At 42.3% G+C, this 25,210-nt stretch overlaps 1 protein-coding gene across 2 annotated transcripts; it reads right to left on the minus strand.

The window, feature by feature from the left end:
* Positions 1 to 384: 384 nt before the first annotated feature.
* Positions 385 to 21,995, minus strand: YIPF1 (Yip1 domain family member 1; the record flags this gene model as incomplete). 2 transcript variants are annotated; one of them, XM_084243919.1, is made up of 8 exons in its annotated part: positions 21,829 to 21,995; positions 17,462 to 17,613; positions 12,764 to 12,844; positions 12,431 to 12,518; positions 7,758 to 7,874; positions 4,843 to 5,009; positions 4,319 to 4,501; positions 385 to 474 (listed from the first exon to the last, which is right to left on the minus strand). In XM_084243919.1, the coding sequence occupies exons 1-8, from the start codon at positions 21,857 to 21,859 to the stop codon at positions 385 to 387; spliced, it is 909 nt and encodes a 302-aa protein (XP_084100045.1). In that variant the 5' UTR covers positions 21,860 to 21,995. The 2 variants fall into 2 exon arrangements, with proteins under 2 accessions (XP_084100045.1, XP_084100046.1); XM_084243920.1 differs by lacking the exon at positions 12,764 to 12,844.
* Between the last annotated feature and the right edge of the window lie 3,215 nt (positions 21,996 to 25,210).

Below are 25,210 nucleotides of genomic sequence, written 5' to 3' on the forward strand. Positions count from 1 at the left end.
ACTCTGGACCTGAGGCCAGTCTGAGAAGTCACAGAGAAACCAGAAAAACTGCTATGACCCTAATCAAGCAGAATAAAACCATACTGTACAGATGGGATGGGAGCAGGGAGGAGAGGAGAGGGGATAGTGGGACTAACAAACAGGAGCCCTTCTTACAGAAGACTGTAGGAACTCATGTTCCCCAAATCTATGAAGTCATGTGGATTTTGGCAAGAGCAACCCACACATACAGACAGGCACACCCCCTACACTAAATTATGAGGGATGATGAAAGGATCTAGCCCTCTCTGTTCTTATGCTCAAAGCAATGGAACTGATGCATTGACCTATTTTTTTTATTGCACTACACAGTAGGAAGATAAAAATACAAACTTACATTCCTCTTTAGCTGGACCTGGCTGCTACAACTGTTTGGTTCGGAGCAGATGTAGCTGTTGGGAGATGGTCCATCTCTGGTGCATCAAAAAAGTATGCCTGCAGGAAAAGGAGACCCATGAGAGGAGAACAAAATGGTGATCTGGGTAAGTGTCCTTCTAGACTCCACACTTGATAGTAATTCTGGGCTTTTCGTGGGTCCTGTGTTTCCCCTACCAAACTGGTCATTACATTACACTATGCTAAAATCATCTCTGTTTCTGTCTCTCTTACTCATTCAACTGTGAGTGCAATCTAAAAATTAGCTACCATTGATGGAGCATTTACCAAGTATGACTTAATCTTTCAAAAAAATCTGATGAGGTGGTTATTATTATCTTCATTTGACAGATGAAGAAACCAAGGCTCAGAGGGACTGCCATTCATCAAGTACAAATGGCTAATGAGAGACCTCAATGCTGGATCTTTAGGACCTCAAAGCTCAAGCTTCTAGTCACTCTCTTATACAGACCCTCCTCCAGGGCTACTACTGCATTCGCCTTGTCTTCATGTCACCAGCACCTTGCATAGGACCAGGCATATTATGGAAACAATCAGTACTTTGATGAACTGAACTACACTAGATTGCTGCAAAATGAGCATCTCCCTGTAAAGACCTTTAAAAGTAAGAGTGGGCTTTATACCTCTTAATTCTTCAGCTTGGAAATGAAAGGTTGGATAAGTGCTCCCACTCACCAGCTACAATTTAACTGTCAAAAATCAGAAGGTGGTGGAATAGGGATTTTCTCATCTGTTTCACAGTCTAAGAATCCTAACTTTAGCCCAGGAAAACACCAACCTCAGTAGCCAGGAACACAGACTGCTCAAAGGAAAGGGGAATCTGTTAATGATCTGCCCACTCCCTCTTCTAGGGCCTCAAGAAGGGAAAAAGCAAAAAACCCTCCAGAACCATTTCACCAGCTCTGCGCCCCATCAGCCAGAAGGGGGCACCAACATGACACGCTGGTGCTTTTCAGACATAGTCCCACTCCCTTAACTCCTCAACTGCCTGTGCCAAAAAGCTTCTAGCTGCAAATTCCTTTCAGTTTGTCACATGTTCAGAGCAACTCTGTGACTTTTAAAAGACTTCCTCCACAGAGCCCCTTAAGGCAGCTGTTTACTGAAGCAGGGAAAGAAGAGTCCCTGACTTTCAGGGGAACAAGGACCACATGGCTAGTGTTGGCTCCCCCAAGTTACTTGCAGGTATATTGAGCCAAGAAGCCTCTATTATGCAGGAACAATGCCTTGCTTCCAAGCCATCCCTCATCGGAGAGGAGCCAAGAGGCCCAGGTTCCAAACAAACTCACAAGTCACTACCTCATGGACCTCAGTTTTCTTTTCTGTAAGAGAAAGCACCGGGAAGGACCATCTCTCAGGGCAAACTGCCATTCCATGATTCATTAATTCCATTATTATTCAATAATAACCACCACGGCACCACAGTGATCATTTGCTGAGTGTCTACTGTGCATCAGCACATACTAGGTCATTAATTTACCTGATTAACCTGGTAATAGACAACTTTAGCCCTATTTTAAAGATGAGTAAATTGAGGCTCAAAGAAATAGATTTCCCCAGGGCTGTGATGACAATGATGTGTCTGAGCCAGGATTTTCATCCAGCTGTGTCTACTCCAAAGTCTATGCTCTTCTATTCTCCAACACATCCTATAAAATTTGGCACTTTATGCCCAGCCCAGACGCAGGCCCAGTGGAGGCCTCTGGAACAATCAGTTTCAGGAGTAGGGGTGGAAATGTCACCTGGCAGATAGTTAGGGCACAGGATGCAGAGTAACTACCTCAAACATGGGCTTAAACATCTCCAAACACACCAGCCAAGAATGTACTCTAGGGCCTCCCCGGTGGCGCAGCAGTTGAGCGCTGGGTTGTGGGGCTGGCAGCCTCTGCAGCGCCGGTTTGATCCCCGGCTGCTCCCCGGCCACCGGAGGAGGGTCCCATATGGCGCGCAGACCTCTCCTGCCGCCCGCTGCTCCCCTCAGCAGTGTACTTCGGTCCTTCTGCCTGCTCTGCTCCCTGCTCTGGCTCTAGTGAATTCTCTCACCTTCCCAAGCTTCTGACTGTACCCAGTGCTTGTATAAATAAATCTTAAAAAAAAAAAAAAGAATGGACTCTCATCCATGCCTGCTAGTGTGCTCCAGAACCATCTTCAGAGATTGTGTACAGGTGCAAACACCCAGGGGCTCTCATGCTTCAATGCACTAAGGCAAAAATGCCAAATCATATTTCCCAGGGGAGAGGGAGAAGGCCAACCTGTCTGGTTCAGTCCATATCCCTCAGCTCAAAAACTCCCCTGCTAATTCCCCTGCTCTTCCAATAATAATGTGCTCTGTTTGTATGACCTGCCACATCTTTCATGTTATACATATCTTCAATCTTACAACAGTAATTTAACTATAGGTCCTTTTGCTAAATGCGGCAATAGGGGTCCAGGAATGGAAAATGACCAAAGCAGGAAGGGATGGGGCTGGGACTCTCCTAACCTCTGCCTCAGTCCTCTTGTTATACACATCTCCTCCAACAGAGAAGGGGCAAGGTGCCCTCCAGCAAAACCCCAGGCACTGTGGGCCCCTGACAAAATACCTGATCACTGACGGTTTCCTTCCTCAAGGAGAAAACTCCCCAACAAGAAGAGGTACCATTCCAGCAATTACCTCCCTGCTCCTCATCCAACCCACCCTGCTCCTCTGAGTCCCTTGGAACTGCAGAGGGGCAGGCCTTTTCTTCCCCCAACTTTTCAACCAGGTCTGTGATAGGTAAGAAGTTCAGGGGACAGACAGGAAGATACCAGTGAGAGCTGTACCTAAATGACAAGCACTGTCTCTAGAGGGGGCTGCTCAGGCTTTCTTCTATGCTCTCACAGTGACTTTGGACCACTCGTAGTGGGCGCACAGGCCAAACCAACAGTTCTCTGCCCCAAGTGTTTAAACTTAGGCACACGTAAAGTACACAAAAACCAAGTCTGTGCTTCAGAACTTGGCACTTTTTATGAGACATGATCAACAATAAAGTATTAAGATCTTATTAATGTACTTAAGGAGACTATGGTACATTAGTCTCCTAATGTACAAAAAATTATTAAAGGTCAAATGGTATGAGAGAAATATTTTACTCCTACAATTGCCAAACCCGACCAAGGGTCTGCATGCGCTCTGTGGACTCTTCCTGTGGGCATGTCCTTTCCTTCAGCCGTGACCTAAACATTCTTGGATTTGGAGTGTTTCAAAACCCCCATTGGGCTCTTACTGCTGTGGACAGCAGTTTTTGTGCACAGCATGTACACAACCATGTCTCCTTAGGATCCAAGGAGAGGAGGCTAGCTTGTAGATACTGCAGGGCTATGCTATGTCAGTGCTGTGACAGGAAACAGTATGTTCATGTTACAGATGGAGGCATTCAGATTCAGAGAAGTTAGGTCCAAGCTCACACAGCCAGTGAGTGACAGAGCTGGTCTTTAATCTGGGCCTGTCTGAATCAAAAACATGCTCTTCTAAAAGATATGTAAATGCATGAACTCGAAAACTATTATAAATATTGTTCACCTGAAAAACAACTCTACATTCCTATTGGACTTCATTCTTAAACTTCATACCTGTGCAACTTTAAATTTGTGTGCAGAGTATCAGCAAAGGCATCCAAAAGCACAATTCCCCATAGCCCTGCTCCCAGTGCCCACCCACTTCTGCTGACCAGGCACATTTCAGGAATTAGGTAAATTCAGAGCGTGCAATCAAATTCTCACGATTTTAGCACTTCTCATCTAGGAGAGTCTATTGAAAATGATACTGATTTCATGGAGCCAGTTTTAAAAGAACCATCATATCTAACAGTTTTTGATGCATTTGCATCAAAAGCACCACCAAATGAATGCAGGAATAAGACTATACCAAGCAGCCCACAGAAAGCAGTATGTGAAGTAACACGATTGTCACAATTGTGGCCAACGCGATGCGCCGGTTATCCTCACGAACAGCCGGCCAAAATGTCATTGCCAACACAGAGCCCGAGATGCCCAGGGCAATCATGACTAGAATCCAGCGCACAGCTTTCTGGGGGATAATCCACAGTATCTGAAAGAAAAAAAGAGAGGGGAGGGGTTTTGGGGAGGCATTCAGAGAGGCATTTGTTCATTCCAGGCACACATGTTTATAAAGGCCCCTGAGCCAATCAGCAGCCAGGCCCCCACTGCCATTCCAGTTTCTCAGTTCAGCCTGGATACACCACTAGCATGCAGAGAGAGGACACTGCGCAGAAGGGCTGGAGATCCAGTGAAGGCACTTGGCTCCCCAACCTCCATTCATGCTGAACTTCTACAAGCAAAGGGTATATTTCAAGTGCTTAGGCTAGACATGATAATGCTGGTTGAATTTCCAACCAAGACCAGGGCATTGCTCAGAGTAAGTGTACTTACTGCTGTGGGGATATAAATGAAGAGTGAATATCCATAGACGCACACAATCTCCAGAAATGAGTAGGAAACGATGTTCATCACTTTGCTGTTTCTCCACACGAGGAAACCCCAGAGTGCGAGAGGAACCAGCCAGGCATAGGCATAGATGATAGTGGCTGCTATGGACACTGAGGATGAACAGACACTAGTTTTAATCCTCACCATGCCTATGGTTTCTTGGAGCATTTCTAATACCTCACTGGACTTATTTCTAGCACGTGCTGACATCTACTCCATTGGATCATGGGATCCTGTCTGACTGGCCTTCACAGTCCCTGAACCTGGCACAGCACCTGACACATAGTAGGTGCTCTATGGAAAAGGTGATCTGAATCTTTGGCATTTGCCTTTGTGGTGGTGATCAGCTGTCTTTCCTATGGCCTTACAGTATCACTCAACAACTGAAATACTTCAGAGGGCCACACTACAAGTGTTTAAACACAGTGAGCATTTCAAACCAATAAAAGCCACTATCCCCTTGGAAGAATACTTTCCTAGTATAACAAGAGCTCACATTGATTTCTTTAGCAAATTTATTAAAATGCCCTGGGTACAGATGAACTTGCTCTGCATGCTATTTAGATTTTATTCTGTTTCTGAAATTTCAGCTCATTGTTCAACGTCCCTTTCTCTCACCCTAGAGGATTTTTGTTCCTTCTTCCAGAGTACAGATCATAGAGCCTGGCTAAGCCCATGGCACCAGCCCTCCCTGCATGTAAATATGCAAATAATTCACTTAACACTCTTGGCAAAGACAAAGGTACCCCTCAAATTTACAGAAGACTCTGCATAAGACATGTGATTGTCCCAGACACTTTTTAACTCCCAGAGCAGTTTTTTCATATAGGGAACTTACTCATTAAGCCAAATGTCATCATGCTGACTTACTGCCTTTTTCTTGGGTAACTAAGGAAGGGGAAGGGACATACTATTATGACTACAGCTATCCCCTGGGTGTGAGGCATTACACCAAGTGCTTTACTGAGAGACAAAATATGTAATAATCAAAGGTGCAGACTCCATGGGTTCTGTTCCTAGCTCTGTCACTTAGCTAAGTAACCTTCTTGCCTCATCTGTAAAACAGGAAAATGAATAGTATACTGCCTTGTAAGATTACTAGAGAATTAAATAAAAACTGGTGTAGTTAGTGATTGATAAATGATAAATACACAATCAAGAATAAGCTTTTTATATTAGTAACTAATGTGTAAATACAATATTTTATGTATCTATACCTTTATTTCAAAGATGAGAAAACAAGATCAAAGAAGTTAAGTGGTTTCATCAAGGTCAAATGACTAATAAATGGTGGAAGCGTGATTGGACCCTGGAATGTAACTCATACATAAAACAGAAAAATGTGTACTGGTTGGGCCAAAGACTATTTACTAGTCCACACAACCCATTCTTCCCCATACTGAGACACCCAGCCAGAAGATAATAACAGACACGGCTGAGCTTCCAGACCCTCAGGTAGGGTGATTCGTTCCTTCTCCTGGACACACCTATACATAGATACAGATATTTCTGATACAGAAATTAACATATACCATATACAGCAACATTCATTTACCTGTCCTTCCTTATTTAACCATGGAACTACTTGAAGGCAAGGTCTGTATCTCACAGATACTTCCTGAGCTAAATTCAACCCCAGGTCACTTGATAAATGGACTTAGAAAAGAACCCAAGTCTGACTTTATGATGGAGAAGGAAAGATGGGAAATGGACATGGAGGGGAAGGACGAAAAGAAGGAAGGTTATAGGAACACACACGCAAGTAAATACATCTCTCTCTATGTACACATACATAGAGAGATATATAAGTAACAATAGTTAATATTTATTAAACTCTTTCTGGTCCAAGGTACTATTTTAACCTCTACATATATCAATTTATTCTTACAATCGCCCTATAACATGGGCCGTATTAGTCCTATTTCACTGATGTGGAACCTGAGGCCAACAGAGGTAAAATAACTGGTCCAACAAGACAGAAACTAGCGGGTGGTGGAGGTGGAACTTGAAGCCAGTGGCCTGATTCCAGGTCCATGCTCTTACCCATCTCCATGTAACCTCTCAACAGAAGAGCAGGCAGGCAGGGACACGAGACAACTGAGAATGGGGCACAAGACAATCTCCTTCGAAGCCAAACGTCCTCATTTTGGGTCAGCTGTCATCTACAAGTCCCTCAAAGCTATTTTTTCCTTTAATTATCCAATACTGCCACAAGAACGGAAGTTTTAAAACAAGAAGGTCACCCGCAAGCCTGCCAGTAGGGCACATTCATTCCTGCATTCCCTTCTAAGCCCTGATCATTTGCAGATTTCTCTAAGTTGCTAACCAGCATAGGATAGGCCTAAGTGTCTATGATCAGTCTTCCAAGTTGCTCTAAGCACTTCCTAATTAGTGGCTACAGACCCAGTTATTTGAGTCATGACTTAAATAACAATGCCCTTACTGTTTCCCACATTTGAGTGATACAAATAATGCTACAATGGAGACTTAGAAGCACACTGCTCTTTACTTGTTTTATACATTTTTGTTTCAATAAATTCCAATTGCTATTGGCCTTACAGGTTTCTAGAAAAGTACACGGTTTCATAACACTATGAATGTACTTAATGCCACTGAATTGCACACTTTGAAATAGTTAAAATGGTAAATTTTGTTATATTTATCTTACCACAATAAAAAAGTTATGCAGATTTATATAAATGGGTGGTAAATTCTGAGACAGTGGGTATGTTTGAAATCTTAAATATAGAAAGCAGGGGCTATATCACCTATAGAGAGGGGTTGAGTAGTTCAGTGGGTACAAAGAACTAGGCGATAAAAACTGACAGCATTCCAAACAAGTCAACTTATTCACCAACCTTTTCGGAATTCGGGCACATAATGATATGTCTTCTCTCCCAGATGGATTAAAAAGTTGGAAAGATTCCCACTAATTGCAATGGCAAACACCAATGTGGCACATATCCAAAAGGGGCCTGGAAGGGGAATCAGAAAATTCAGAGACAAGAAAATGAAGCACCAACTTTTAGACTCATACAAAACCATTTTCTCCCTTGCCCCATTCATATAAGCAAAGGTGGAAGAATTTTTTTTCTAAAGATTTATTTATTTATGCATACAAGAAGTGGGGTACAGGCCAGAGGTGTGGGGGGTGAGAAGATTCACCAGAGACAGAGTGGGGAACTGAACAGGACTGACTGACTGAAATACACGGCTGAGGGGAGCAGTGGGCAAGACAGGAGAGGTCTGCTGTGCCATGTGGGTAACTCCCTAGCCAGCAAAGGCTGTGGATAGCTTCACAGTGCTATGCTTAATTTAACCCCTTGTACCACTAGAGAGGCCCGGGGGGCGGGGGGGTGCAGAATTTTAAATGTAATCAATACTTACTTCAGGAGAATTTCCTTTTTTAAAAGGTCAAACATATAACTCAGTAATTAGTTGCTTTAAATACAGCAGGAATTGGAATGCAAAGGCAAAACATCTTCCATAATTAGGTGAATAAAGACACTGATTTGTTATAGCATTTATTATTTGGAGGATCACCAAAAAAAAATTCATGGACATTTTGTTAAATCATGACCAGGATACAGGAAACAAAGGTTATTTCCCTTACCTAAGTGCCAAATGTTATTGCCAGAGAAAAAATACAGAAAAACAACTTCTGGGGTCTAAATGAAAGAATAGGACAACAAGATACCTCAGAGAAGAGTTAATCTACCGGTTCACCATGGTGACCATGGTGTATGTGAATGTAAGCCTGTTTTTTTATTTTTTTTAAGATTTATTTATTTATATAAGAACTGGGGTACAGGCCCGAGGTGTGGGAGGGCGAGAGGATTCACCAGAGACAGAGCGGGGAGGACAGGCAAACGGACAGAGAGGTCTGCCATGCCATGTGGGTATCTCCCTGGTCGGCCAGGAATCGAACCCACGCAGCAGAGGCTGTGGACAGCCTCACAGCGCTGCACTCAACCTGCTGCGCCACCAGGGAGGCCCCTGTTTTTCTTTTAATGAAAAAATAATACACACAGGTAGTTCTGTATTCAAAAGGTACAAAGGGGAATACAGGAAAAAGTGAATGTCCTTCCTTCTCTTTTTTCTAGCTATGTATTTCTCCTCCCTGGAACTCCTTACAACTAGTTTCTGGTGAATCTTGCTAGAGATTTCCATACACATATATAAGCAAATGCATGTTTATGCATGTACATGCACATGTTTTATACAAATAATAACAAACATATATAGTCAAATATATTTCACTGTAACATATCCTGGAGATGCTACCATTGCTAGTCACAAAAACGAACTGACTTTTTTTTAGTGATTATAAAATATTCCATTGATTGTATAATAAGTACACCATACTTTGCAAATGCCTTTCATCATTGTTTTATTTCATGAACACTATACTTATTTTTCATCATTTAGAAAAATTACTTTGTGGAACACATTTTAAATTGAGAGACTTTAATAAGCTTTATGATTCTCGTTTTTCAATTTCACTAGTATTTTGTAATATCTCTGGGTAATTGCACGCACCTTTATATATCAAGAAAATCATTGTATTGGGGGAGATGACTAGCAAAAATGGATTAGTACTAAAAAAAAAAATGGATTAGTACTTTTCAAAGTCAAGCGAGTTACTGACAGCAGGAAAGCATTGACTGGGATGACCCAAAGAGACACCAACATTGGCTTTCCACAAATTGTTGCTTACCTTGCAAGCTCTCCACTATACTCAAGGACTACGTTTTGTTCTCCATATTTTTCTGAGTGCCTACCACATAAAGATGCAGAAAACAACCAAACTGAAAACTAAAAGCAAAAACCGAACTACAACAAAACATTTCCCAAAGTTTTATTGAATAAATGAATGAATATAACTGACCACGTGCTGTGAATGGGCTGAGGCCATCCAAGCATATGATCACAAGTGATCAAAATATTATACAGTACCCATTCCTAGAAAGCAGTGACTATTGTAGCCTATCTGTCATCATTTTTATTTTATTGTTTTTAAAGATTTGTTTATTTATGTATACAAGAATTGGGGTACAGGCCAGAGATGTGGGGGGTGATAGGATTCACCAGAGATAGAGTGGGGAACAGAACAGGCAGACTGACTGAAATACACTGCTGAGGGGAGCAGCGGGTGAGATAGGAAAGGTCTGCTGCACAATGTGGGTAGCTCCCTGGCCAGGGATCGAACTCTTTCTGCAGTGGCTGCAGATACTTCATAGGTTGTGTCTTAACCCCTTGCACCACCAGGGAGGCCCTGTCATCATTTTTAAAGTACCCTCTTTTCCATTCTTTGAGCACTCTGAGGCAAGATCCTACCTTAGTGCCTTTGCATTTGCTGAGCTCCCTGCTTCAAATGCTCTGTCCTGGGCCTCCTCGGTAGCACAGCGGGTTGAACGCGCTTTGTGGAGCTGTCTGCAGCCTCTGCAGCATGGGTTCGATCCCCGGCCGGCCAGAGAGATACCAATGTGGCACAGCAGACCTCTCCCGTCACACCTGCTGCTCCCCTCAGCAGTGTGTTTTAGTTAGTCTGCCTGTTTTGTTCCCTGCTCTGTCACTGGTGAACTCTCTCACCCTCCCATGCCTCTGGTCTGTACCCCAGCTCTTGTATAAATAAAAAATAAACCTTAAAAAAAAGTGCTCTGTTCTTAGATAGTCAAATTGGTTGATCTCTTCTTCCGCTTCTGCAGACTGGCATTACTGTCATCTTTTTCCTGACCACCATACTTCAATCCATCTCACAGGGCCCAGTCCGCTCTACTACAAAACATTCTACCTGTATAGTACCTCATAGACAATGTCTATGAACTCACGAGGCTAACAGTGTTATAGAAAGAAGCAAGCGTTGGGTTCAAATTGTTTTATTCATGAAAAGCGGTATAACTGTGATGAAGAAATGGATTATTAGATAGAATGTTGATTTGAAACTGAGCTCAGCCACTTACTAGCTATATGATCTTAGGCAAGGTACTTGACCTCCGTGTGACCCGGTGTCCTCATCTATACAAGGAGATAATAATACCTACCTCATAAAGTTAGGGTTGTTATGAGGAATAAATGAGTAATACAGGTTCTTCCCTAATAACAGTGGCACATAATAAGCACTTTCTGTGTTTGCTACTGTTATTATTGCTAACTTCTGTGTCCATGGGCCAGTCATCCATTCTAAACTTCAATTTTCTCTTCTGGAAAATTAAGTTAACTTGGGGTGTGGGAAATAGAATATGGTAGTGCAAAACAGAACAACAGTGCTGAGCTCCATGCTTGCACATGTAGGGTGCTCAGCAGATGTTAATTCCCTCTCCTCTTTTTCCTTGGGGATGGAGACTATTACTTTATCTTTGAATCCTCCATCTCTAGCATAAAGGCTCTGTTGCAAGGCCTCTGCCAGGCATTGATGGCAGGGATTATTCAGACACAGAGCCTGCCTCTCAAGAAGCTCCCAGGTTAAAAGTAAGAATGAAATAGCCACAGCAACCTTTAGATGAGAGGCATGGGCCAAGGCAATAGTTTTCATATCATGCTCACAGTGACTCCAGGACTCCCCAGACATCTGAACCCTTTTCTGGTCATAAGAAAGGGAGCCTCCTCTCAACCTCCACCACCACAACTCCACTTCTAGTACCATCCATTCGATGAAGTTTCTGTAGCTTAAAACCACCAATCTGATAGAATAAACAAGGGTTCTTTTAACACTAAACTAGGTTTAGTTCTCCTTTTTCGTTTGTTACTTCATATGAATAACAGAAACAACAGTACTTACTAAGTGGCCTTATCCTCATAGCCCTAAGTGGACTGCTGACCTTTTCTTACCTAGCAGGAAGGCTGGGGATAACAGTGATTCCTGGTCCATCCCTCCTACAGATTTCATGCTGCTGACTGGTACCCAAGGGAAGCAACTCATCGAAGGGCAGAGCTAGAACTCAGCTTATGAAGTGGAAGTGTGAGAGCACCCTCTCCACACTCAACACCCCCCCATCCTTTAAAATTAAAATCAGGGCCTCCCTGGCGGTACAGGCAGTTGAGTATGGCACTGTGAAGCTGTCGGCAGCCTCTGCAGTGCCAGTTTGATCCTCACCGGCCATGGAGATGCCCACATGGTGAGGCAGACCTCAGCAGTGTATTTCAACACTGTTTCTGCCTGTTTTGTTCCCCGCTTGGTCTCTGGTGAATCCTTTCACCCTCCCGCACATCTGGCCTATACCCCAGTTCTTATATAAATAAATAAATCTTTAAAAAAAATTAAATTAAAATCAAAATGACTTAATTTGTCTCAGGTTTGTAATATTATTTGAGGACTTTCAAAGGACATACTGTAACTTGCAATTGTGACATTAATATAACAATTCATTTTCTTCAAAATTCTTTGCAAGAGTTGCTAGAGAAGTTTCGAAGAGTCAAATAAAATGTGGCATGCGCTGCTAACAGTGCCTTTGCTTCACCAGCTTTCCAGGCAACCCTCATCTGAGTTCAACTGGTACATGGTGAAGAATCAAAATGGCACTACACTTACCATAGAGATCTGGATTGCTACGGATATACAACCTCACAAAGTTTTTTCCGGGTATTGGCAAAAGCGACCCTTTTATTCTGTCAAAAACCTGGAAAACAACACAGCAGTGATTCTACTAAAGATATTTTTTAAGTTTAATAAATTCAACTACTACAAAATTAAAACTCAGTTAAATCAGAGTTTTTATGATGATAATATTTTCAAAGGCTAATAGCCCTTTACTTCTGGATACCATATCCAGTCTATAAAGGCTTTCACATGATTTGACTGCTTAACCACAGACAAAACAGTCTCTACTACATGTATAAGGAAAGATGAAGTTGGCTTACAAACCTGGTAAGTATCTACATCAAAGAATGTCTGATAGTATTCAAATGTCCAGAAGGGGGAGCTTTTCTTCTGCCCAGCCAGTAACTGTCAGAGGTAAAATAAAATATAATGAACATCAAAGCAATTTCCTTATTCTAGCTACTCAGAGAGAAAGGGAGCTGATCTAAGGGAAAACCAAGATGTAAAAAAGAGCAAACTCCTTTTTTTTTTATTTTTATATTCCCCATACAATTGCAACACCCTTATTTTGACCCCAATCCCCCCCACCCATAGTGTGTCTCTGGTTCATAGTTGTTTGTTGATTTTGATTTTTTCTTTCTTATAATTATTCTTTTTCCTGGTCCCTTATTTAGGTTTTCTACATTCCTGGTATAAGTGAGACCATCCGGTATTTTTCTTTTTCTTTCTGGCTTATTTCGCTGAGCATGATCCCTTCCAGCTCCATCCATGTTGCTGCAACTTGCATGTGTTTATCTTTTTTGAATGCTGAGTAATTCCGGGATGTATATGTACCAAATCTTCTTGATCCAGTCATCTATTTTTGGGCATTTGGGTTGTTTCCAAAGCTTAGCTATTGTAAATAGCTGCTATAAACACAGGGGTGCAGGTGCTCTTTGGAATTAATGTTTCTGTATCCTTTGGGTAAATACCTAGGAGTGGAATTGCTGGATCATATGGAAGAAGAGCAAACTCCTTTGTATTCATCAATTGACTTGGCAATGGCCACGCCCAGCTAAGCCAGATATAAAACAACCATCACTTAGGAAGTCAACTCAAAAGGTTTCCAATCCCTCCCAGTCCTTCCACCAGGGGGTGGCTATGACAAATCACCAGACTCAGCCTAAATTCTCTTTAAAAAGTACAGCTAACAAGGTCTACCTCACAGGTTAATAGGAAGAATTAGATTAAATGTTTATGTGTCATGTACAGTAACATATATACATATCTATGCACAAACATATCTGTATAGAAGGCAAGTCAGTGTATCTTTTCTCTTCACACCCCTTTAAGATCCTTACTACAACGCCACCTGAATTCTCAAAATCTAACCAATTCATTCTAAAGAACCAAAAACTTAAAATATACTGACAAAGAGACAAAATTCCAATTTTGCAGGCACAGGTGAAGAGCAATGCCTGTCTCAAAGCACAGGCACCTGAAGGCAGATCCAGGCCTGTGCCAGGAGTCATGTCTGCCACCTTCTAATACAGGAAGACGACTCATATACAAATACAAAAGGTATGTGAGGCTCTTTACAGAGTAAGGGCAGGTGCTATAAGCAGACACTTTATTATAAAGGAAACATTTTTACAATTAAAAGCTGTCCAATAGTGGCAGCAGCTGCTTGACATGACTGTGTACAGTTACTACTGGGTGTATTCAAGCGCTATCTTTCTGACATCCCATGGACAGCATTGATATCTTGGAAGGAAAGTTGAAACAGGAATCTGATATTACAAAATGTTAAACATGTTTCATAAGCAAGGTTCAGGAATTCTACAACCCAATTCTCAGACATTAGGATAATAATGTAAGATTTTTCATGCATTTCTTCCTAAACTTTTATTTTTTTGCATAGAAGAACTGAGGTGTAGGTCAGAGGTACAGGGGGTGAAAGGATTACCCAAAGACAGAGTGGGGAGCAGAAGAGGCATATTTACTAAACTACACTGCTAAGGGGAGCAGTGGGCAAGACGAGAGAGAGGTCTGCCATACCACAAGTGAGTTAGCTCCCTGGCCAGGGATCCAACACGGCCATTGTGGTGGAAGCATTGAGATTTAACCTCTAGGTTACCAGGGAGGCCCTCTTTCTAAACTTTTGATGCCTGATGTTGCTCAGTGTGATGGTTAATTTCATGGATCAAATTGCCTGAGCCATGATGCCCAGATATTTGGTCAAACACTTTCTGATGTTTTTGTGAGGGTGTTTTCAGATGAGTTTTCCATTTAAATTGGTGGATTTTTTTTTTTTCATTTTAGGATTCAGTTTTTTAATTCAGATGCTTCTAATTTTTTAAACTTAAATTTTATTTTTATATTCCCCATACAATTACAACCCCCTTATTTTGACCCCAACTCCTCCTTTCCCTGCCCCCCCCCCATCCTCCATAGAGTATCTCTGGTTCATAGTTGTTTGTTGATTTTGATATTTTCTTTCTTATAGTTATTCTTTTTCCTGGTCCCTTATTTAAGTTTTCTAGATTCCTGCTATGAGTGAGACCATCCAGTATTTTTCTTTTTCTTTCTGGCTTATTTCGCTGAGCATGATCCCTTCCAGCGCCATCCATGTTGCTGCAAATTGCAAGTGTTTATCTTTTTTGAATGCTGAGTAATATTCCGGGATGTATATGTACCAAATCTTCTTGATCCAGTCATCTATTTTTGGGCATTTGGGTTGTTTCCAAAGCTTAGCTATTGTAAATAGTGCTGCTATAAACATAGGGGTGCAGGTGCTCTTTGGAATTGATGTTTCTGTGTCCTTTGGGTAAATACCTAGGAGTAGAATTGCTGGATCATATGGAAGCTCTATGTTTAGTAGGTCAAGAAATCTCCATACTGGGCCTCCCCGGTGGCGCAGCGGTTGAGCGCTGGGTTGCAAAGCTGCCCGCAGCCTCTGCAGCGCCGGTTCGATCCCCGGCTGCTCCCCGACCACCGGAGGAGGGTCCCACATGGCACGCAGACCTGTCCTGCCGCCCGCTGCTCCCCTCAGCAGTGTACTTCGGTCCTTCTGCCTGCTCAGCTCCCCACTCTGGCTTTGGTGAATTCTCTCACCCTCCCGCGCTTCTGACTGTACCCAGTACTTGTATAAATAAATAAAAATAAATCTTAAAAAAAACAAAGAAAAAGAAAAAGAAAAAGAAATCTCCATACAGCTCTCCATAGTGGTTGGACCAGTTTGCACTCCCAAAATTGGTGGATTTTTTGAGTAAAGCAGATTTCCCTCCAAAATGTGGGTGGGGCTCAGCTTATCAGGTGAAAGCCTGAACAAAACAAAAGCCTGACCTCCCCAAATAAGAGGGACTTCTCCAGGAGACTGTCTTTGGACTTCATCTGCTATATCAGCTTTCCCTGGTCCTTCAGCAGCATACCTCTGGACTCAAATTCCAACTCTTTCCTGAGTCTCCAGTCTGCCAGTCTCCTCCATCAGATTTTGGATGCAACAAACATCCAAAATTATATGAACCAATTCTTTAAAGTAGAACTTTATCTATTTCTGCACACATCTGCTGGTCCTATTTCTCTAGAGAACTCTAAGTAATACATTTAGCACTATTAGTAATCTAATAATTGCTTCTGGATTCTCAAGGTATTAACCACATTAATAACCACTTAACATATATAATGTTGCCCCCCACAACAGCAAGTAACTTGAGACAAGTTACTTAAACTCTATGCCTCAGGTTTCTCATTTATGAGGGTAAGAATAGTTCTTGACACATAGAATTATTTTGAGCATTAAATGAGGTGATCCAAGTAAGGAACTTCAAATGTCAGTGGCAACTATAAAACACTGAATAATCACTAGCTATTGCGATGATAATAATGACATTATACTATATTCCTCAACATACTATGTGCTTATATATCAGATGAGGAAATCTAGACTTAGGAAGGTAAAGAACCTTACCCAAGACCACACACCTGTTTTCATTGGCTGGAGCAGAATTCAAAAGCAGACTCCTAAAACTGAGGTCTTGTTACAATGTCTGGTATACAGTGATTTAATTTAGCATAAAATTTGGTACTTACTTTGATATTTCATAGAGTTGCACAAAGAGCCACTTATACCCAAGAGCTGCACTATTTTTATGAGCTTGTGAACCCAGCGCTATAACCTGGCTACTGATCTATTATCTAGTTTATTATAATCATGATTCTATTTATAAAACATGACTAGAAATACGATTTGTTGAAACATGGAAATAAATTTTGTGATCAAAAACAGCTACCTGGTATTTACCATCCAGAAACTGAGAAGGCTCCCTCAAACCTTCCCTCTCTCTTTCACCCCCTTTCCAACAAGTCCTACTGAGCTAGCCCCCTAAACATCTGTACCCAACTCTACTTCAGGCTTCATCATCTCTAGCTTAGACCACTTCAACAGTCTCCTACTTGGTCTTCTGGCCTCCAGTCTGGCCCCCTCCAATTCATACTTCCCATGATCACCATATCTCAAATACCTTTAAACATATCTGGCCACATTGTGTACAAATCTTTCAACAGCTTCCAAAAGTTTTCAGAATACAATTCACACTTACTGGGTTGAGTCCTTGCCTATCTGTGTAGCCTCATCTCCCAGATTCACCAATATTTTGTTCCCAACATACGTGAAGATGAGACAGGCTACCTGTACCATGTCTCTTCATGCCACAGTGACTTGGCCAAAAATGCTTCCCTTTGCTAGCCAATCCTTCCTCACTTCCTCTGGCTACTGCCTAGAGGAGTATCTTAATGTTAGTACATCCAGGAAGTCTTCCATAGCCCCCACTGCTCCTACAACCCTGGTTCCCCTCTACTGGTGTGCTTCCCAAGATGTTTTCCCCTACTTTCCCCAAATGCAGAGGCCACCTTTGAGTTTTTATGTAGCCACTGCTTGGCACTTTAGTTGGCACATTGGAGACAATGAATGAATGTATGAAGAATCTTTTTTTCTTTTTAAAATTAGAAGAAAAAAAGAACTATTTCAAGACAAATCCAAACCTCAGTTTTGTCAGAGTCATCATTTCCCAGCAATTCATCATCCTCTTCTCTCCCTGAGCTTCTTGCAGATCCTGGGGTTTCGCCAGGGTCCTCAATGCTTATTGTGGTGGCATCAGGGTTTGCTACTAAAGAAGTAGCTGTATCACCAAATTCTGAAATTGATTAGCGCACAAGGGCATTAGAGATCACCAACTGGAACTGCTAAACTTTTACATATAAATGGAAAAAGGCTCTAAAAAGAATCTCATCTTGAAAACAAACTGACTTAGAAAAATGATTACAGAAATAACAGAATTTGAAGTCAGATCTGGATTTTAGTCCTGGCTCAGTTTCTTACTAACTATATAAACCTAAGTGACTTAACTTCTATAAACTTCATTGTTCTTATCTATGCAATAGGGAGAATATTTACTTTAAAGAATTTTGCAAATGTTAGGATTATCACCTAAGTTAAGTTCTTACCAGAGTATCTGTCCCATAGCAAGTACCCAATCTAAACCTCTATTCTTTGATTCAAATGCAAAAAAATTTTTTTTTAAGATTTATTTATTTATGCATACAAAAACTGAGGTATAAGACAGAGCTGTGGGGGGTGGCAGGATTCACCAGAAACAGAGTGGGGAGCAGAACAGGCAGATGTACTGAAATACACTGCTGAGGGGAGCAGCGGGTGAGTTAGGAGAGGTCTGCTGCACCATGTGGGTTGCTCCCTGGCCAGCCAGGGATAGGGATCCAACTTGTGCTGCAGAGGCTGAGGATAGCTTCATAGGTTGCATCTTAACCCCTTGTGCCACCATGGAGGCCCCAAACTCAAAAAATTTTAATTTTTCCAGTAAGTCCTATGAAATCACTATAGAAAATATGGGGATAAAATTAAAGTAGAAACTATAGAATAAAAACCACTCAGTTCTACCACATAAAGGCAAACACCATTAATATCTGGTATATTTCCTTTTCTCTATATGGTTAAGATTCATGTCAGAGGTGGTCATTCATTCATGAAACAAGTATCTACTACATGCCTGTGATGTGCCAAGTACTGATTTGGGTTGTGATAATACTATATGGACAATGTGGTATCCTGCTCTGCCTACTTGGGATTATATAAAAATGATTTTTCCACATAAATGTCTTTTGCATTTACATGGCTACATAATATCCCATTATCTGAAAATTTGGAAAAAGGTACCTTAAGTTACACAATTATTCCAATGTTATTGGATATTTAGGGTGATTTCCACTTGCATTATTACAAATACTGTGAAGAGAATCTGTGGGGAGAAAGCTTTTTGGGTTATTGCGTTAAGATGGACATCAGTATGATCACTAGGACAAAGGGTGCAAACCATTTTTAAGGCTTTTGAGCAACAGTGCTAAATTGCTTCCCCAAAGAACTTCACCTATTCACGTCCACCAGCAATGATGAGATTTCCTGTCTCTGGTCAGTCTGATAAACTTTACTTGGCTGCCCTGAAATACAATTCAGTGCATCTCTGAACCTGAGAAGGACTAAAGAAAGGCACCATCACCACACTACAATCCTGCAACTAGCAGGATGGGGCTCTTGGACCACTGAGCCCAACCTTACTATCTAATCAGCTTTGGAGACAGTTTTTTAGAGAGAACTAAGAAGACTGAAATTAATTAGGTGGCTAATATATACCAATTACTCAAGCCTCAGACTCCAGTGTTTTAATTGCAAAAGGAGCAGAGGCTCTGGAATGAGATAGTCCTTTGATAAGTTAAGGTTCTGACACTTGGTGACCTTGGACAAATTACTCCTTGTCTCTGCATCTGTTTCAACTATAAAGTGTAGATAATATCTGTCTTACAAAGAAATGCTAAGGATATGAGATACTAATAGATAGCTACAACAACATTGCTATCATGTATTGGCTGGACAGGGTAAGGGCATTTTAAAAAAAGGGCACAACTTTGCCTGAAGGACACAAAGGAAGATATATTTAAGAATCAGATTGAAAACACAGTAGTTTACCTGAAGGAAGGGCATGCTAAGAGAAGGAAAGTCAGTGCCAACATACAAAGGCCTAAGAGGAATTCCATGAAGGATGATAACACATCTAGATGAGATTATGAAAGGCTTCTTGTAGAGGATGCCTTAGAATAGCCAAAGTAGTGGGGATGGCATCTCATGCAAAGGGAAAGGGATGAGCAAGACCCAGAAGACAGAAAATGTATACCAAGTTTGAGGAACAGCAGATGGCATAGTTTGATCTGAATGTAGGACATATGTACCTCCACAAGATGACTACCCAGACTGTCTAGTCTATATCAGTTATTCTTGTCCATCTCAGCAACTTGAGGTCAAGATTGGTGTGTTTCTTCTTTCTGTCATCAACATTTTCTGTTTGTATATTCTGGTCTGTCCTATCCTGTTTTGCTTCTTCTGTTCCTTTACCAATACAATTTCTTCCATTTGAAAGGTCCTGATGTCCTTTTTTACATTGAAAACTACCATTCTTCCTGGGAGTTAGCCTTCCATCATCCCGACAGCATCCTGTGTTATTTTCTAAAGAGCAAAGTCCATAACATGGCTTATAAAGTCCAGCCTGATGTGGCTCCTGTCTCTTCTCAAACCTCACCTTGTATTAGCATTCCCCATCATCTGTGCTCTGGTACACTGAATTTCAATTACTTGGGGGGGAAAAAAAAAAAAACAAAAACAAATTTCCTTCCTCCCCAGGTACTTTGCACATGCTGTTCTCTACACTTGAACCTTCCCACACTGTTCTCAGATAAGATGGCCAAGGAAAGTCTCTCTATAAAGTGAGATTTGAACAGAGTGACAGCAAGTCATGGGGCTCTCTGGAGTACATCCAAAGAGAAAGATGGCACAAAAACCCTAAATTGCGAATGTACTTAGTGTCTATGAGGAACAGTGATGAGGCCTATGCAGGTAAGGCAGAGAGAAAGAACAAAAGTAGCAGGAGATGAAACAGAGGCAGTTGAGGGCTGGATCATGCAGGATCTCCTAAGCACAGAAAAGGCCCTGGCTTTCACTCCTACTGAGAAGAGCCACTGGAAGATGTTGAAGGAGTAACATAATCTGACTTAGTTTTAAAGGGTTGCTATGGTGGAGAGAAGACGGTGCCAGGTCAGGTGTTAAATGTATTTTGAAGATGGAGTGGACAGTATTTGCTAATGAAGGGATTTCTCACTAAACTTCCTCACTCTTCCTCAGGTAGCAGTGAAAGAGCATAAGCTGTGAAGCCAGACTACTTGGGTTCAAACCCTACTTTACCACTTGCTAAACAATGTGACTTTTAGGCAAAATTACTTAATTTTTCTGTGGCTCAGTTTCCTCATGGGTAAAACAGGGAGAATAAAGTAACTATTTCCTAAATTGATATAGGATTAAATGAGTTAATATTTGTAAAGACTTAGAACAGTGCCTGACATATAGCTATAAACAAGTGTTACCAGGCAAATAAGCATTTGTGAATCTCTAGCCCAGATCAGACTCTGAGTTATGAGTGGTGAACTTTTCCTCCAACTCTTTCATAGTTTGCAGATACATATTTAAGTGATTATTTAGCAAATGAATATCTCCCTCACAAGACTTGAAAATTTCATAAGGGAAGAAACTACTTTGTGCACATCGTGATAAATAGAACAATAGCTTGGCTCATAGCCCCACTCATGATATACGTATTAATTCAATGTAGGAATACCAGATCACATTTCTTCATAACTATCTTTTAAAACTTTGATCTACTCCAGTAGTGTAAAAACTTCTACCCTATCTTTTTATCTCCTGTAGCTAATACAGTACTAAGTACAAAGCAAGTTCTCAATATTTATTGAACTAAACCAGGCACTCTATACACATTTTCTGGAATCACTGTACTAAATTTATGTTATCAATCTAAAGGGCTATTTGGCAAAAAAAGAACAGCTGATATGAGCAAACAGAAAAGCCTGGGTGACCAACATTCTTTTACCAAGCTATTTGAAACAAACTTCTTTAAAATATGTACCAACATAGCAACAAAAATCTGTTGCTGTGACTGCAGAAATACTAATCATAAAGACAAAGGTGGGGGGCCTCCCTGGTGTCACAAGGGGTTAAGCATCACACTAGGAAGCAATCGCAGTCTCTGCAGCAAGGTTCGATACCCAGCTGGCTTGGGAGCAACCCATATGGTGCAGCAGACCTCTCCTGTCTAGCCCGCTGCTCCCCTCAGCAGTGTATTTCAGTCAATCTGCCTGTTCTGCTCCCTACTCTGTCTCTGGTGAGTCCTCTCACCTCCCCCCCATCTCTGGTCTGTACCCCAGCTCTTGTATGCACAAATAAATAAATCTTTAAAGAAAAAAAAAAGACAAAGGTGGGCATCCAACTGATGTACCTTCAAACTGCAAGTCATCTACAGTTGCCATTCAGCCAGTGGGTCTTCTCCCAATTTTAGGAAGAAAATTTGCAGAGGTCTAAAAAGGAAAAATAAATCAACTTAATAGGCTAGCAGGATAAAATATCTGCAACCAAATCTTATTTCAAAGTTAGAAATAGTATTGCTTCCCCCATTTTAGCGGGGCTTGGTAAGTTTATGTAAAGATAACCATTTAGCATGAAATATTAAAACCATTATTTAAAAAAAAAACAAAACCCTGGGGAAGTCCAATCTCACTGAGAACATAAAGGACCAGGGGCAGCCTGGAGATGAAAGGATGAAAAAAGGAAGGCTGGGCTTTGAGACGTGGCTATGAGGACAGTGAAGGGCAGCCCAGCCAGAGAACACAGGCTCTGGGGTCAGACAGACCTGGGTTTGATTCCCGATTCTGCCGCTTCTCGCTGTGTGACTGTGGGCTCCTCGGGGGCTCAGTTTCCTCATCTGTAAAATGGGTTCATAATGGTGCCTACTCACACGGTGTTGCGGGCCAGTAAATGAGGCAGTGAGTGTAAGACGCTTAGTGCACAGCCAAGCAACTAGTAGGCGCAGGAGTGCTGGGGGCTCTGCGGCCGGGGGGCCCCCTGAGCCCCGGCTGGGCTGGGCAACAGCTGCCCGAGAAGCAGAAGCGGTGTTTTAGGAAGAGGGAGGAGGACCTGGGCCGCGGCGGCCCGGCGGGCAGGAGATCCCGTGGCCCCTCCGTCCCAGGTGGGCCCCGCAGACTCTGCCGCCTCACCTCAGGGGGCTTGGCGTCTGGTCAGTCGGGGTAAAGGTCCGGCCTCTGAGGCTCTGCGTCGGTTCCGGTCCCTCCCGGTTGCCGGAAGCAGGATATCCGGGGGCGGGACTTTCCCGCCTCCTCCGTTCTAGCCCCGCCTCCTTAAAGAGACAGCAACACCCGGTGGCGCAGCTTGCAGAGTCTCCCCGGGCCTCTGCTTGCAGAGCCCGCTCGCCCTGCAGCCTCTCCTGCGGGCGAGGCTCGGGATCCCAAAGAAACAGACCCCGGGGTGTGGTGGGAGAGCTGAGATTGTCCCTCCTCGTAGGCAATTCTGCAAAGTTTGGCTTGCTTTATTTATGCTTCTTTCTCATGGAAATATAAAATAGCGTAAGAAAGGACGATTGTGGAAAGAATAAGAAAGTCACACCTCCCTACCCCGCTTTCTTTTTTGGACATAAAACTTGAGTAACAAGTGACCGAGTGAATGAGTCCATTATTTTCTGGAGGGCAGGGCGATGTCTGTTCATACAGCACCCCTTAAATGGTAATGGTGTTCCTTCCCTCCAGCAACAGCCTGCCTTTGCCCGCTGTTGGGGAAGGGGTGCTGTGGGGAGCTGCAGGGAGGGGTTCTCTTACCCACGTGTCATCCACGGCACTTGCCCGCCACCTCGAATATTAGCAGGGGCTCCGGAAACCGTGGCACTGCTTGGTTGAACGTTTTCTACACCGCTTTCCAGATTGGGGTAGCGTCTCCTCCTCCTCCTCGGCAAACTGCCCATCCCAGGCTGCTTGCTCCCATAGTCCCCTGGGATTGCCTTTACCACGCAATTTTATTTGCCCATCGTTGCCAAACTGAATGCTTTGAGCACAAGGATCAGCAATGATTCTGGTCTCTGGGTTCCCAGTACAGGGTCGGGCGCACAATATTGTTCCCTAAAGGCTAATTGGAGAGGGAGCAAGTCCTGGCTGGCTGAGCAGCGTAAGCCAAATTCAAAGTTCACACCAGAACCTGCGACTTTGACCTCACCGTATGGAGTGCTTGTAGTCAATTGGGAAGACTTTACATCTGACTAGTAATATCAATAATTGCATATTATATAAATCACATAAATGTATTTCAAACATGTACTGTAGCATGCATAAATATAATTAAATGTATGAAATAATATAATTACATAATTATGAAGTATATAATATACATATACAGGATCTCTGATCCTCAGAACAATCCTATAAGCTTAAGGTGATTATCCTCCTTTTATAAAGAGAAAGCTGAGGTTTAAATATGTGCTGGTACTTATGGTTAAATTTGCACCACTAATGAATCTCAGTTTGCAACTGTGGGTGTGCAAATGTATCAGACTGCTCTCATGTCCCATCTCAGATCTTCTGAAGCTTTCCTGCTGCCTATGTCACCCCACTGATCTTATTCCAGCTTTGCTATAACCCAAGTGAGTTTTATCTCACTTTATCTCTAGCCCATTCTTAAGCTTCTCACCTTCTACATCAGAACTTCTGTCTCCATACCACAGGTTCATGGAACTGCTGGCACTACTCAACACCGGGACAGGTGCAACTCAGGAATTCAGAGACATTCATTGAGCAAATCTTTGACCAGTGGGGTCCACAACTGCTGAATACATGCTTCTCTCGTTTCCCCTCATATAATCTGACTCCCCTCAGGTATTTCATACAGCTTTCAAACTACCTTACCAGATCAAGCAACCAGATGCCTCTGGGAGGGGCCAGCTTTATAATGCATCTTTGCAATAGCTCTCCTTCCCTGCTTTACAACACTGATCCTTCACTCCTGGTCCTGGAATTCACTTTTGCATTTGAGGAACTTACACTCTAGCACTTGATACCAAGAGTGACCCCAGAACACAGCCCTCAGATTGGGATTTTATTTTATTTTATTTTATTTTTTTAGGGTTAGAATTTTAGAACTGAAATGGTCACAGCCAGATGGCAACCACCACCAACTGCTAGTGCTAAGTGAGGGGTGGGAGGTGATAACATCTAAATAGAGTGGCATCACAATCTGTGGTTGATTGGGATGAGGGAGAGGTAGAAGGTAAGGTGTTGGGTTATCTGGTGGTTATGGCACTGAAACAGTAAGAGAATAATGATAATTATAAGGATTATGGAGTGGCTTGGCTTTTCTTAATTTTATTGGAAACCTTGAAAAAACAAAATGATAGGGTTGGAATAGTCAACTGTCACCTTACTGACGCTTCATGAACGCTAGAGAGTGTCTATAGCAGCTTTGAAGGAAATTCTTACTTTTCTACATACTGGAGAGCATTGGACTGAAAACAGTCCCCAGATCTAAATGTAAGGGAGGCAAAGCTTCCAAGAAGACAGGCTGTCCAACTCAACGAATGTCCCTAAACTCCTGAGTTGCACCTGTCCCAGTGTTGAGTGGTGCCAGCAGTGCAGGCTGTCAAAGTCAGTGCCCTGATATAAAATGAATGGATTCTTGAGTCCTGAGATGGAGATATTTGAGTGAAAAAACCCTTGGCCAACCCCCACCTCTAGATTCCCTTAAATCTTCCATAGTTGCAGAGGCACTCCCCTCCCCTTTGCTAAATGAGAGCAGACACCTCTTGTTTAGAGACTATAATGCTA

The sequence above is a fragment of the Talpa europaea genome, assembly GCF_964194135.1.
Source record: "Talpa europaea genome assembly, chromosome: 9".
Taxonomy (NCBI): Eukaryota; Metazoa; Chordata; class Mammalia; order Eulipotyphla; family Talpidae; genus Talpa; species Talpa europaea.